The sequence below is a fragment of the Elephas maximus genome, chromosome 2, assembly GCF_024166365.1.
Source record: "Elephas maximus indicus isolate mEleMax1 chromosome 2, mEleMax1 primary haplotype, whole genome shotgun sequence".
Lineage (NCBI taxonomy): Eukaryota > Metazoa > Chordata > Mammalia > Proboscidea > Elephantidae > Elephas > Elephas maximus.
Window position 1 is genome coordinate 38,875,036 of NC_064820.1, and position 15,378 is coordinate 38,890,413.

Genomic DNA, 15,378 nt, shown 5'->3' on the forward strand with positions numbered 1-15,378 from the left:
TTCAAACTCAGAGCAAAACTAGATAGCACCTCATTATGTAGAAAATGGTCAGAGGAAGTTGCAAAACAGTAAATGAATCATTTAAAATGAACCAGTGATATTATTGCTCAACAAAACAGGATTTTATTTATTTATTTATTATTGAGAAAATTGCCTTTTTAGAAATGACAGGTAACCTTTCAACCACTATGGCTTTTTCAGTAGACTCTGTGTTCTTCTTTAGTATTAAAAATAAAACACTGTCGAGAGTTGGAAACAATATTATAGAAGGAGCTTTTATGGCACAATGAGCTAATCCAAAGTTATCATTTGGGAGAAGACAAACATCTGTAGAGACATCTTGTTGTTAGCTGCCATCGAGTAGGCCCCGGCTCATGGTGACCTATATACGACGGAAGGAAACACTGCCCTGTTCTGCACCAATCCCATGATTGCACAATTATGATTCATAGGGTTTTCACTTGCTGATTTTTACGTACCAGGCCTTTCTTCCTTGTGTGTCTTAGTCAGGAAGCTCTGCTGAAATATGTTCATCATCATAGCAACATGCAGGCCTCCACTGACAGATGGGTGGTGGCTGTGCGTGAGGGACATTGGCCAGGAACTGAACCCTGGTCTCCTGTATGGAAGTGAGAATTCTACCACTGAACCACCGCTGTTCCCAGAGACCTGTTAGTGTCGCATAGATAGAACCTGGAATGGTTGAAGTCAGAAATGTGCACATTTATCTGCCATTGTAGGGCAGGAAAAATAAAAACTTAGATGATTAGAAATTTCATGAAAACATTGGGTAGTTTGGCAAACTCTCGATGTCAGAACATGATAGGAAAAGGTAGTATGACTCCAAGAGGTTGGAAACATCCCCCAAAAGGCTCGTGTGTGTTGCATGAGCAGCACAGCTAAGTGTGCTCCATGTACCTGACCCCAGAGTAGGAGGAGGGCATCAAGCCTTAACATAAAATACCCTTTAGAAAATCAATACCATCTGCATGAGCCTATCAGCTGAACCACCAGTGACATGAACAGATAGATTGGCCAGGCAGATGTGGTCCAGTGTATAAGTGAAAATTGCTATCTGTCAGCATTTCTCTGTTGAAATTAATGGTCCTAATGACTCTTCTTATGTTCTCCTAGCCCTTGAGGTCTCACATGACTGACACCAAGCCAAGTCCAAATCTTCCAACCTATCTACCAGTTGCCATCGAGTCAACTCCGAATCACGGAGACCCCATCTGTGTCAGAGTAGAACTGTGCTCCATAGGGTTTTAGAGGGCTGATTTTTCAGAAGTAGAGCACCAGACCTTTCTTCCAAGGCACTTCTGAGTGGACTCAAATCTCCAATATTTCACTTAGCAGTTGAATACATTAAACATTTACACCACCCAGGGACTCCAATCTTCCAACAAGGGGCCCCAAACCAGTAGCTTGATTTCTCCAATGTTATAGGAGAGCACTGATTGGTCAGGTGTCTCTTCCTCAGTTCTGGTGTTTGTGGGTTAATTTGGTAAAATTTAATCTATAATTTCATTGCTAATCAATTTATGGCTAAAAAATAATAAAACAAACAAATCAAACCCAAACAAATGAATAAACCGAGGAGCCCTGCTAGTCCTTACTTTTCCTTCTGTGCATCACTTGTACAAGCTGTGTAGAAAAAAATATAAATCATGACATTCAGACCATTTAAGGGGCAGGAACCTGAACTATTTGATCTCTGGTAATGCCTTCTACATTTTAAAATCAACAAATCCATGAGAGGAAGGAAAAGTTAAAGTTTTATCACTGGAAATCTTGGATGATAGAAGGTTAATATAATTTCAAGGTTAATTTAGAAAATAGTTTGTTTCAAATGTTGCCAAAATGTTTCCAAATTATATTAGTTCATATTGACTCAGGAAATGTGTATGTGACAGGTTTTATTTTCCAAAGATGACTTCAACAATAATCTCTCATGTAGTATGCTCTCCTACAATGTGACCTGACTGTTCCCCCAGCAATATATACAGTCTATCTCCCTGCTCCTTGAATCTGGCCTGGCCTCATATGTAACCAACAGGATACAGAAGAAGAAACACTGTGCAACTTCAGAGGCTAGATCAGAAAAGGCCATACGTGTTGCATCTGGCTCTCCTGGAACAGTCACTCTCAGGACACTCCAGCCACCATGGTGTAAGAAGCCCATGCCCTTGGAGAAGCGGTGTGTAGGCACGTCAGTAGACAGTTCCAGGTGAACCCAGCCTTTGAGCTCTCCAGCCAGGGGCCAGTCATGTGAGTAAAGGAGCTTCCAGATGATTCCAGCCCCCAGGCATTCAGGTCATCTCCAGCCATTTGATTCAACCCCAACCATTGAAGACTTCCTAGCTGAGGCCCCCAACACTGTGCAGCAGAGATGCACTATCACCACTGTGCCCTGTCTAAATTTCTGACCTGCAGATTCTGTGGCTGTTTCACTACACGAAGTGTTGGGTGGTTTGTTACATAGCAGTAGCAACTGGAATGCACTCAGTAAATGTTAGCTGTCTTCCTTTCTCCAGTCAAAATCTAGAGCTGCAATCCAGGTTGGCTTGCTAGTAGTCTAACCACTACTAATTTTAATGATGGGGCATCTCCATCTCTCTCGTGCTATACTTCTTCTGTTTGTGCTTCCAGATCCACTCATACCCTTTTCCACTTTGCTCTGGGGCTGGGGAGGCTGGCCCTATGGATTGCCGTGGCTTCCAGTTGGGTTTGAGAAATGGAGGCATTGTCTCTTGGATAACTGCTCTTTCCCCTATCCCTTCAGGCCTAGGGATTATAGTTTCACTCTCTCCATCTGCCCCCCACCTTCCCACTGGTAAGGGCAGGAGCTCTGAATTACCTTTTTGGTGTCCCTAAACCCTAACCGCATCTTTGAAAACAGCCAAATTATTTAGTTTGAGTGTGGCATCTGTCTCCTGCTGGGGACCCTGACTGTTAACATTTCCTTTGCAGTAAAGAACTTGAACTATTAATCTTGAGTGACATACTCACTAATTAACTTGGTAAACCAATTGCTGTTTTGATGGAATCTTTCTCTGGTATAGGATATTGTAATGCCTCTTGGGGAGGGGGTTAGAACCAGGTCATCATTTTAAGAGCAGTGATCATTATGTATCACTACAAATGCAGAAAGTAAAATAGATTAGGCTGCATCTATATGACATGGCCTTTTCCTGGAAATTAAAGAAATTAATGATATTGGATTTTTATTCAGCTTGTCACTTTTCCCTTTCTCTTAGAAACTGAACACTGTCAAAAAAGAAATTCTAATTAATTAGGAATGACAGTCAATCAATATGTTGCCAGAGCACTAACTGTCTGAGAGCACTTATTTGAAAATACATTAAGCAAAAATCAATCACGTTCCAAGATATATGAGGTGCAAATGTGATAATGTTCTTTCCAGAGAATACTGAGTCCCTTGCACCATGCTGCAATAAGAATGGACCCAAGCAGATATAAATACTTGGTAAATCTTATTGGACACTATCAGTGAACGGTCAGTTAAGCACCTTCACTTTTAAGGACTATGTTCATCCATAAACCTAACTCTACTAATTGTCATCAGTAGAGATTTGTCATGGATTGAATTATGTCCCCCCAAAAATGTGTGTATCAGTTGGCTGGGCCATGATTCCCAGTATTGTGTGATTGTCCTCCATTTTGTGATTATAATTTTATGTTAAGAGGATTAGGGTGGGATTGTAACACCACCCTTACTCAGGTCACCTCCCTGATCCAGTGTAAAGGGAGTTTCCCTGGGAAAGGGAAGCAAGCAGAGAGTTGGGGACCTCACACCACCAACAAAGCAGCACCAGGAGCAGAGTGCATCCTTTGGATACGGGGCCCCTGCGCCTAAGAAGCTCCTCAACCAGGAGAAGATTGAGGACAAAGACCTTCCTCCAGAGCCAACAGAGAGAAAAAGCCTTGCCCTGGAGCCGATACCCTGAATTTGGACTTGTAACCTACTAGACTGTGAGAGAATAATTTCTCTTTGTTAAAGCCGTCCACTTGTGGTATTTCTGTTATAGCAGCATTAGATGACTAAGACAAGATTATATCTTGATATAAGGAAAAAGTAAAGTTCCTTATGTTAAAAAAAAAAGAAAAAGTGAATGAACAATGATATAGCTTATCATATTCTCAAATCAAAGATGTAAAATAGAAGGAACATGTTATATGGTTAATGTAGTACATGCAAGATATTCCTAATTCAAACATTTAAGTTAGGAAGAGTACAGAGAAAACGACTAAAGGCTTCATTGATTGTAATAACCCATGGCAAAGAAAATACAAGATTTCCTTTTATGTCTAAGTTTAGGATCAAAGAGGTAGAGGATATTTAATTACATCATCTGCAAGAGATTCATGGTATTGTATACTCAGCCTTTGAAATACTGACAGAGAGCACAATCTCTTTCTTTATAACCATTTAAGTGAGAACAATACCAGTAAGCACAAGTTAAATGTTATTTTAGCATACATATTATAATCCTCATAAAATTGGACGTAGGCATTGATTTTAATAAGGTGAGATGGCAACAAGACTGTGAATCAGTAGAGAGCTTTGTCACTACAAGCCCTCAAAATGCAAAGAAGTAACATTAACTCACAGGAAGAAGGAAAGAGTTTTCCAGGGAATCCTATAACCATCTATCTTGTTCACCAGTTTATCTTAACTACTAACTTTTTATTTCGGTTACCTTGGTCTTTCTGGCTCCCTCAGCTCCTTCATCTCTGTTGTTCTTGCTCAGTGAGTTCAGGCTTGTCCTTCACAGTGAAGGCTCTGTCAGGGAAAGCTTTGATCCCATCACGACAAGACCTCAAAGACATTCAGAAGTGTGTATGTGTGTGTGCATGTGTGTGTATGTGTGTGTGTGCGTGAGAGACACCAACAATCATGCTATCAACAGCAACACCACTAACACCAACACCACATGTGTCATGTGCACCCCCACACACACGCATGCACATGCGTGCACACACACGGCACACAGCGTGCACAATAAAACTGCAGTCAGAACTGGTTGTGGATCCTGCTTTTGACACTTACTTGCTGAGTGATCTTGGGAAAATTACCTAAGCTTCCCAAGCCTCAGTTTCCCTATTCTTATCTTCAGGGTAGAGATAAGGCTACAGTTGTTATTGCAAATCAAATGCAAATGAGATGACGTGCCCTGATGTTCCTGGCGCAGGAGTTAATGCACTGTAGGCCTTTGGCCAGTTCTTTGAACCTGCATCCAAAGCTTCTTTGTATGTAGCCGCTCACGCCCTCGTGGGGCATTAACTCCCTCCGCTGGTCTGCTACCTGCACATCTGAGACCCAGGTTGATCTCACACCTTAAGGTGAGGGAATAGATCAAAGTTCCTCAGTCCTCATCCTTCTGAGATGCAATATCCATCCTGCAAACAACTGACCTCTAAGTTACACAATTCATTTTTTTCCTAATTCAAACGTTGGCACTGACTTGAATAACTACAAATATTAATTAGATTTCAGTTAATGAGGTTTAGTTATATTGTTATCCTTCTCTGAAATCCCACATCTCAGAATAACAATAGGACTCAAAATCAATAGTTCCCCTCTGTCTCCCACACCCCACATAGTCCTTGAAATGACAACAAACCGATTGCATTAATTGACTGCCATGGTCAGAGGTAGCTTATAAGAAATTGTGGAATAAATGCTCAAACAGTAGTATTGGTGGTGCTGGGAAACATGTTTAATGGTGTTAGGTAGGACACGTTTCCACCCTGCGAAGGGTCCGTTTTCAAAGGGTACCGCAGTGCTTCTTCCCCTTATGTAGCCAATGCACACAAATCAGATAAAGTACACTATTAAAGGAAAACCATGGCCTGCAGTATCTCACAACACTCACAGGCTAACAAGAAAGGCGGGCAGTCAGCATTTCAGAGAGCACAGCGAGCCAAGCCAGCCTTCAGAGAAACCAGCGAGAAACTCTGAGCAAGCATATTATTAGAAAACAAATCTAAGGACCTAGAAAAAAGGGAGAGACAAATCTCTGGTGCCTGCATGGGGTAAAAATGGATTGGGACTGAGGAAACAAGCAGGACAAGAGACTATTATATTAGCCACCCTGACTAAAAGTTCTCATTAGTTCATTCATGAAGAAGAACTAAAAGGTTATCAGACTTTCACTGTATACTACTTATAGTTGATGTATGTATTTATGCACATGGTAAAATAGTCCTCATTTCACAGCATGTGTTAAATCTGTCTCAATAAATTAGATTATCTTTACTAAGTCCAAAATCTAAAAAAAATGTATCTGGGTATTATTACAGGTCATTAGCTGGACCTGGTTGACTCTACCTGACAAGTATGGTTAGGGTCCTTGTGATTAGACAGCCAGATGAATCAGCACCAATATGAGTGTGCTTTGAAAAAGTCAAAGCAGTATCTAATTCGGATTTTTTCAAAGAAGTGAATTCTGTCTTCCAAACATTGGCATAACGTCACAAATCAGGATCAGAGTGGGTTATGTGCTCCTATTTACGACTGGCATGATTTATCAAGGCTATGTGGACACATCTCAAAGTAAATGGTTACTTTGAGCTTTAGGGGGAAACATTTGGTTAGAACTCAGAACTAGATCCGGTAAACATAAATATCTGCTCTACACCTGCTTATTTCCAATTAATGTAATATATTTTCTAAGGCAGCTTAAAAGAACTATTTGAGTTACCTGGAAACTCTGGTGGCGTAGTGGTTAAGATCTACGGCTGCTAACCAAAAGGTCTGCAGTTCAAATCCACCAGGCTCTCCTTGGAAACTCTATGGGGCAGTTCTACTCTGTCCTATAGTGTCGCTATGAGTCGGAATCGACTCAATGGCAGTGGGTTTGGTTTTTTTGTTCCAGGAGCTCTCTATGGTCTATAGAGGTTTCAACATTTGCCTTTTTCTACGGAACATGATGTTCCTTGAACAAAGGACAATGACTAACTCCAGAGAGAATTCAGGCAAGTGGGGTGAAGGGAAACTTAAAAGTCTGAGAGAGGGCAGGGAAAGTGCTCTCTCTTTTGTTTAAGCCAAAGTTGTACTTATAGACCTGATAATGCAGAATGGAAGAAACCACCCAGCATGAAATGGCAGAGGCCACATTCAGAAGTGATGACCCATTTTCTAACAGCAGTGCCATTACTATGTGTTTTATAGGACACAAGAAAATTCTGGTTAGAATGTATTACAGCTAAAAGGCTTGGCAGCACTGTTACAATGAAGCAAACATGTGGCTTGTACATTTCTCTGAAAGTGAGCTTGAGTTTTTGCCAAAACATTTTTTGTTTAATAAGGAGTCCTGAAGCTGCCTATTGAGACAAGAATCTGTGTCAAACCATTTCTGCAGATGTTTCTTTACAGATAATGCATTGAGTGACCTTTCCTTGCTGATCTTTCGATGGGTGACTCAGTGCAATTTCTTTCAACAAGCCTTCTGTAATGGATGGGACCCTTGTTATTCCCCACCCCCCCCCATATGTGCCCATATGGCTAAAGCTAACCAATGAAATGTGTCACTCCCAGGCTGTTAAGAGCCAGTCTGCCTCTTCCATCTCTCTCCTCCCCTGTGGGGCAGCTGGAAGCCATGAGCTTCAAACATCTCAACTATGAGAGGAAGCAGGGACATCCAGCCTGCATCAGATTTAGAATCAGTAAAAATTAAACCTTCCTTGTGCTTAACTACTGAGATTTTGATTTCTTTGTTACTGTAGCAGAGCCTATCCCATCCTGACTGATACTTGGCAGCAAGTGAATCTCTCCACTGCTTGACTTTGTGAGAGAAAACTAGGCAGTAGATCTAAAAATCCACTAAATTGGAGAAGGAGGGAGAGCACTGGGCTTGGAGTCAGAAGAGTTCATTATGGTTTGCCTTTGGCCATGATTTATAGCATGCCTTTGGTTGAGTTGTTTGACTTCTGTTGTCCTGGGGTCCTCAACCAGAGCAGTGGCTTTGAAGTCTTTTTGTTTTTCTTTTATAAAAGACATATAACCCTTTCTTTAAAAAAAAAAAAAAAAAAAAGCCTCTCACAGAGACCAGTATATAAAGCTGATAAAAGAAAAGCCGCTTTTCACTTGAGATCAGGCTCCTGCACATCCATGGCACACAGGGGCCCCTGGGGCATCTTTGTGGACCCCTGCAGACCCATGGGCACAGAGTGCAGACCACTGGCTTAGATGGCCTCTAGTGGCCCGTTCTGCAGCTGACATGGTTTCACACCGGGAGCAGCGTTTCTCACCTGCCCCGCATGTTGCGCTGCACTCCGTCCAGCGGCCATACTGCCAGAAGTACTCCAGCTTCTCCACGTCATTGTCAAGGCCATCTTTCCGGATGGTGTACTCATACTTGATGCCGGGGTTAGTCACCTGGAATAGGAGCTAAAAGGAAAGAGAGGGGTCATGTGAAATCTGTCATGACTTCATACTCTAAACCACAATCACATAAAACACAACACAGTGCTCATCATTTTAAAGCAGTTATGGAGGTATGCATCGGAACAAATAACATCTAATGAATATGTATCTATATCTACATCTATGTTTATTATTTCCCTATCTATCTATCCATCCATCCATCTATACACACACACACACATACATATGCCCCTGAGTGGTGCAAATGGTTAAGCACTCAACTACTAGCTGAAAAGCTGGAACCCACTCAGAGACATCTCAGAAGACAGGCCTGGTGATCTGTTTCTGCACTCATTGGTTTGCCATGAGTTGAAATCAACTCAATGGCAAAACAACGTACATATACACACACATTTATATATTCTCCATTCTATTCTATACACACACACACACACACATAGACTGAATTTTCATGGTAATTTCAGTTCATAAAAATGGTAAGGTCTAGTCATACAGGGATTACTCTGAGGGAATGATGAGGAGTGTCCTTTCCGACAACAGGCTTTATAAGTCATTTTGTGTCCTTGTGTACTTACTTTGTGATTATGGGTAAATTACTTAACCTCTCTGTGCCTTAGTTTCCTAATCTACAAAGTGAGGATAATAATAAATTCATTGCTGTTGAGTCAATTCCAACTCATAGAGGTCCTATGGGTCAGAGTAGAACTGCCCCACAGGATTTCCAAAGAGTGGCTGGTAGATTCAAACTGCTGATCTTTTGGTTCACAGATGAGCTCTTGACCACTGCTCCACCAGGGTTACCTAGTCCCTACTAATAGAGTGGCTGTGAAGGTTAAATGAATAAATTCATGTAAAGTGATTAGAACCCTGCCTGGCATGAAGTTAGCACTCAATACCCATTAACTGTTGCCATTGAATCGATTCTAACTCATAGCGACCCTATAGGACACAGTGGAACTGCCCCATAGGGTTTCTAAGGATTGGCTGGTGGATTCAAAATGCCAAGCTCTGACTGCACCACCAGGGCTCTAGCACTCAATAAGAGTTATTTTTATTATTGTTTTTGTCGTTGCAGTCTTATGCCCTTCTCCAGGTCTCTGGTTGCTTAACTCCTTTAAAGCATGGTAGTTCTGAGGTACACATATGCATGGGTTTCAGCCAGTGTGGCACTCTTGGGGCTTTTCCCTCACTCCCCTCAACTGCAAGTAGTCTACTTACCACATACCAAAAATTGACTCAATTTCAACTTCCAGGCAGTGAACGGGATACTCCCTGGGATTACAAGTTCCCATATATAAATCTTTTCCACGTGGCCAGGGCAGGTGTAAGGCCTGCCTGACATTGGTGGCTCACAGCTACCAAGCCTGGCTCTCTGGTTCTGAAATGACCTCCCTCAAACTTCTGAATATGGCTGTATCTGATCTTGGGCCATCTGTCATCCCCAACCTGCCTTGTCTCACCTGGTAGAATCATTCCTTTCCTTTCCTTTTCTACAATTATTTGCTTCACATGTGCTTTTGAAGAACACATACTGCATCCTAATTCCTTTGTCCCTCAAGAGTTTCATAAAGTCAAACTGTTTGTCTGAGGACAACCACATAATAACATGTAAAAGGACCAAGTTGAACTATCACTACTGCTGGAAAGCTACTTGGAAGCTCATGCCACACCAACAACGGACCAATGTTATCCTTTTTATAGCTAAGGAACAGTCATCCTCAGCCTGTGTCAACTATACTTGACACAAAGTTCAAACCTCCTAATGGATAAGTTTAGAGCCCCTGGTATTTCTTTATAGGGTTTTCAACAATTTCTAAACCACTAAGAAGGAAATCTTGGTGGCGTAGTGGTTAAGTGCTATGGCTGGTAACCAAAAGGTCAGCAGTTTGAATCCCCCAGACGCTCCTTGGAAACTCTATGGGGGCAGTTCTACTCTGTCCTATAGGGTCACTATGAGTTGGAAACGACAGCTCACAACAACAACAAGGATTAAAAGCCCAAACTAATATCTGGCTTCCTTTTATGTTCCTTGCCAAAAGAAGTTTTAAGAATTCTCAAAGTCCTCCTAACTCCTCAAAATCCTCCAGCAAATATCTTGGGAAAGAAAATTAGGGAGATCCTAAATAATGTACATGCCAGCAGTTTCTTTTCCTTCTGCATTACCTGAATCCACACAGACTCATTGGTAGGACCTGTGGCCATCAGTTTTTCTAGGTCTCCTTTCCTGTCATACTGAAAGACGGTCCCTGCCAGCTTGTAGTTCCCATTCCACTGGATAATAAATCCTCCATTCAGGTAATATTTCTCTGGGTCTTCACTCCTGATGGCCAGGAAGTTCCCAGCCCCCTTAACCTCCATTATCCGTATGTCCCTTGCTCCTTTTGGAATGAGTCCAATGTCAACATAACCTGAGGAGAGAAGACATATTAATGAAAGAGGCATGCTAGCTTCTCAACTGATCACAACCCTATTTCAGGCCATCATTCATCCACTTTCTAGCATTCCCATTACTTGAGGCCCTGACCTTCCTCCTGAGTGGCTGCTGGGATTGCCAGAAACACTAATTATAGGGAGTTTTAAAGAAGTTAGTCAGGGGCAGAATTCTCATCAGCAAAGTAGCTCAGTATATAAAGTTTTGTGACAAGAAGTGAAATAAATGCATATTGGGCTCTGAAGCTTTTGCAGTTGATTCAGCATTGATTGAGTGATTTTTGTGATTTTATGTTGATATTTCAAAACTTTACAGCTCCTAGCTTCCTGCTAGCATTTCTGCTTCTGTATTTGTTGCTGCTATTAGTCTTTCTAAACATTGCGTTGTTGTTCTTGTTGTTAGGTGCTGTCAAGTCAGTTCCAACTCATAGCAACCCTACGTATAACAGAATCAAATGCTGCTCGGTCCTGCGCCATCCTCACAATCATTGCTATGTTTGCAACTGTTTTTCTCATTTTGAGCCATGCCACATCAGCAAATGAAGGTCCCAAAAGCTTGACTCCATCCACGTCATTAAGGTTGACTCCACTTTGAGGAGGCAGCTCTTCCCCAGTCATCTTCTGAGCACCTTCCGACGTGAGGGGCTCGTCTTCTGGCACTGTATCAGACAATGTTCCGCTGCTACTCATAAGGTTTTCACTGGCCAATTTTTTCAGAAGTAGATCACCAGCTCCTTCTTCCTAGAGTGTCTTAGCCTAGAAGCTCTGCTGAAATTTGTCCAACGTGGGTGACCCTGAGTGTATTTGAAATATCAGTGGCATAGTTTCCAGCATCACAGCAACATGCAGGCCACCACAGTACAACAAAATGATAGATGAGTTGGTGGTAAGATCGCATTAGACATGTCCTTTTCCTCAACATCATTACCTGCAAGTTAAAGACAGGCTCTTAGCAGTAATTTAGTCCTAACTTCCATTCTGGAGGGAAAATCTGATTGAATGCCACCTGGCTTTTTTGAATACAGTCAGTGATAAGAAACTCAGTTTTGAGGGCAGCCTTTTATACTGCTGGGCAAGACTACTCATTAGGAAGTTTTTTTTTTTTCTTATTTTTTTTCTTTTGTTTTGCTGAAATATAATAATTTATTCTCACATGTTGTGATCCAGTATTATGAAAAAGCATATGTGAACTTCTGTTAAAGATAATGATCAGTTCTATCCACACTATTATCCTTGCTTAGTGGCTGATTATGATGGCAAGCATACTGGGAGAATTAAACATTCCCCGCGTGGCATAAACGGTTAAGCGCTGGACTACTAGCCCAGTGGTTGGAGGTTCGAACCCACCCAGACGTGCCTCGGAAGACAGGCCTGCTGATCTGTTTCTGAAAGGTCACAAACTTTAAAACCTTTTGGAGCAATTCTACTTCGCACGCATGAAGTAGCCATGAGTCAGAATTGACTCAATGGCAACTAACAACAGCATGCTAAACACTATGCATTTATTGTATCACCTCATAAACACCACCGAATGAAAAGAACATGGACTTTGGGGGTGACATTGTGATGGGAGTATTGGGCCATGGGAGTCAGAAAACTTGAGTTCTAGACTCTGTATTGCCACTGACGAGCTCCACGATTTTTATCAGCTCCTTTAAATGCCCTTGAATCTCAGGTGCACAGTGAAGCGGGAAGATGAGATGATGTTTGAGGTCTCTCCCAGATCTAACATTTGACGGTATTGCTCTTTTCTAAGCTAAAATAGCTTCTCTTCCTTTAACCTTTCGTGCAAAACATGGTCTTAAGAGCCTGTTCAACCCAGTCATCTTCCACTGACTATATACTAGGTTTTCTGGTCTGACAAGCAGGGATCTCACCTCTGCCACCCAGAAGTGCCCTAGCTGCCACCTTTTCCTCTGACTCTAAAGGAACATGACCCCTGAAGCTAACACCCAGGCCTGTCCAGCAGGGAGAGAGCTTATAGCCCCAGTGATTTGCTCAGATGCCAGGGACAGGAAGCAATCTCAGACCCATTTTTCAAACTGGCAACTCCCTTCCAGAGAAATCAAAATGTGAGTCTTGTAGTACTTGTTCAAATTCCATTTGGCTGCATACACTTGCCTAAAGTGGCTGATCGAAACTACTAATGTTTAAGTACAGCGAGAAAGGTATTTATCACATTAATCGAGGCTAATGAAATTTCTTTAAATGTCTTTGGAGCATAACTAACAGAGCTGTTTTCTGACTTAGAGTGTTGTCTGTCTTCTGATAGCAGAGCTCGTGCAGGAAGGTCAACTGGCATTAAACATTATGGCTACCATCTCTTTCCTTGCTACGAAACAAAGAAAAAAACAAAGAGTTTGTCTTTTTTTTCTTTCACTTTAGAGAGAATATCCAAAATTAGAAGCATTTATTACAGCCAGATTCTGCCAAATCAAAAAAGTAGAAACATAAAATTTAAAATAACAGCTTTCAGAACAATGTGTAAACAGAAGATGTAAATTGAGACAGATTCAGCCATGAGCAAGACAAGTCATATGTTTGTAAAAGAATAGCGAAGAAGCCAAAGGATAAAATTATGGTGTTTTGGAGTTGGAAACCATGATAAGACATTCATCAGCTTCTTCTGCACATGACAAAAAAGCAGATAACAGAGAGGAGTAATAAAATCAAAAGTAAAAGTTTCCATTTCCTCCGACCCCCAGTCCTATATCCCATAAACCAAAAACCAAACCCACTGCCGTCGAGTTGATTCCGACTCATAGCGACCCTATAGGGCAGAGCAGAACTCCCCCATAGAGTTTCCAAGGAGCGCCTGGCGGATTTGAACTGCTGACCTCTTGGTTAGCAGCCGTAGCACTTAACCACTACGCCACCAGGGTTTCCCTATGTCCCATAAATAATTACAATTAATCGTTTATATGATTTTCTTCCAAATTATCTTTCTTTGCATGTGTAAGCACACACACACACACAATTTTTATACAAGTAGGGTCATAGTATCCTAACTATTCTAACCCTTGCTTTTTAAATTTATTACGCCTTACATATCCTTCTACATGTCTTCAGGTATTCCAGCAGATGCAAAGATGATGTAAACTCATTTCCTTAACCAATTTCCAGTAAATGGAAACTGAGGCCCCAAGAGAGTAAGCAATTTATGCCATATCACACAGTGAAGTGGAGAGCGAGGTAGGTCTATAACCTCAGTTTGTTAACCTCCAATCTAATGTTTTTAATGAAATACGTGGCTGACAGAACAGAGATTAAAAAAAAAAAAATCACGTTGGACTTCTCATCCTACGGGTCTTCTTTATAGAAATGAGAGTCATATTAAAAGGGTGTGTCGGGGGGGGGAAGAATAATTTTGAGCTGTTTCTTCCATGTTAAGGGAATGTTTTCAGGATTACTAAGCATAGCTCCAAAGTATTAAGAATGATGAGCATATTCACTCAACAAAAAACCCTTTTCTTCCATCTTCCCCAGAAGTCCTCCACGGTTAACTGTTAACCTGTATGCCCCTCCCCCCAGTACAGGGGGGGTGGGAAAACATAATCTTGACCTCAAACAAGGAGGCTCAGGGCCCATGGAGACCACCTGGGAAATCATCCATCACTGAGTCTTAAGTACCTTGGGCTAACAGACCCCTCGGCCTTTCAGGAAGGGGCAGAAGACTGAGTGTCACACTTCTGAAGACATTATCCTAAGAGATGCAGTGGGTTATTGGTGATAACACACATCTTTTCCAACTGTTCTTTGCAGTTCAGAAAAAGAGGACTTCACCCTCTGGCATATCTGTCCTCCTGTCTTTGTCACTTCTAATAAAATTTTGCTTATAAAGGGGTCGGACTGTTAACCCCAGGAAATTTATCTACAACTACTAGCTTGTCATTTTTACGATTTATCCTGTAAGTTTGAGGCAAATAAGACAATCCTCACTGAAGGTCAAGATCTCATGATTTATGCAAGAAGGTGCCTGGGAAAGGCCAATTCACCTCCCTGATCCCTGGCTTGAGAGCAGTAACTGGTTCAGATAACATCTGTATTTGACAGGTCCTCAAAGCAGAGTGAGGAAGAACGGAATAAAAGTAAAAGTAGGTCTTTTGAGAAGTCAAACTGCATGGCCCTAGATTTAGAGTTTTAACCTCAATTATTTCAAAAGAAGATTATAAGGTACCTTTTTTTATGTGGAATCTGTATATGAATCAAGAGGCAGTGGTTCAAACAGAACAAGGAGATACTGCGTGGTTTAGGATTGGAAAATGTGTGTATCCTTTCACCTTACTTATCCGAGTCTGTATCCTTTTATCTTACTTATCCAATCTGTGTGTTGAATGAATAATCTGAGAAGCTGGACTATATGAAGAAGAATACGGCATCAGGATTGAAGGAAGACTAATTAACAACCTGTGATATTCAGATAACATAATCTTGTTTTCCGAAAGTGAGGACAAGTCGTGTGTTTGTAAAAGAATACTTGATGATGAAGGTCAAAGACTACAGGCTTCAATATGAATATAAAGAAAGCAAAAATCCTT

The 15,378-nt window shown here is 41.5% G+C and overlaps 1 protein-coding gene across 2 annotated transcripts in view; it reads right to left on the reverse strand.

The window, feature by feature from the left end:
• ADAMTS12 (ADAM metallopeptidase with thrombospondin type 1 motif 12) overlaps positions 1-15,378 on the reverse strand; it is a 449,533-nt gene that overhangs the window by 83,707 nt on the left and 350,448 nt on the right. For both annotated transcript variants that reach the window (XM_049861860.1, XM_049861871.1), the window contains 2 exons: positions 10,574-10,818; positions 8,275-8,413 (listed from right to left, as the gene is read on the reverse strand). In XM_049861860.1, the coding sequence (XP_049717817.1) occupies positions 8,275-8,413; positions 10,574-10,818 (384 nt within the window). The remainder of the gene's footprint in view (positions 1-8,274; positions 8,414-10,573; positions 10,819-15,378) is intronic.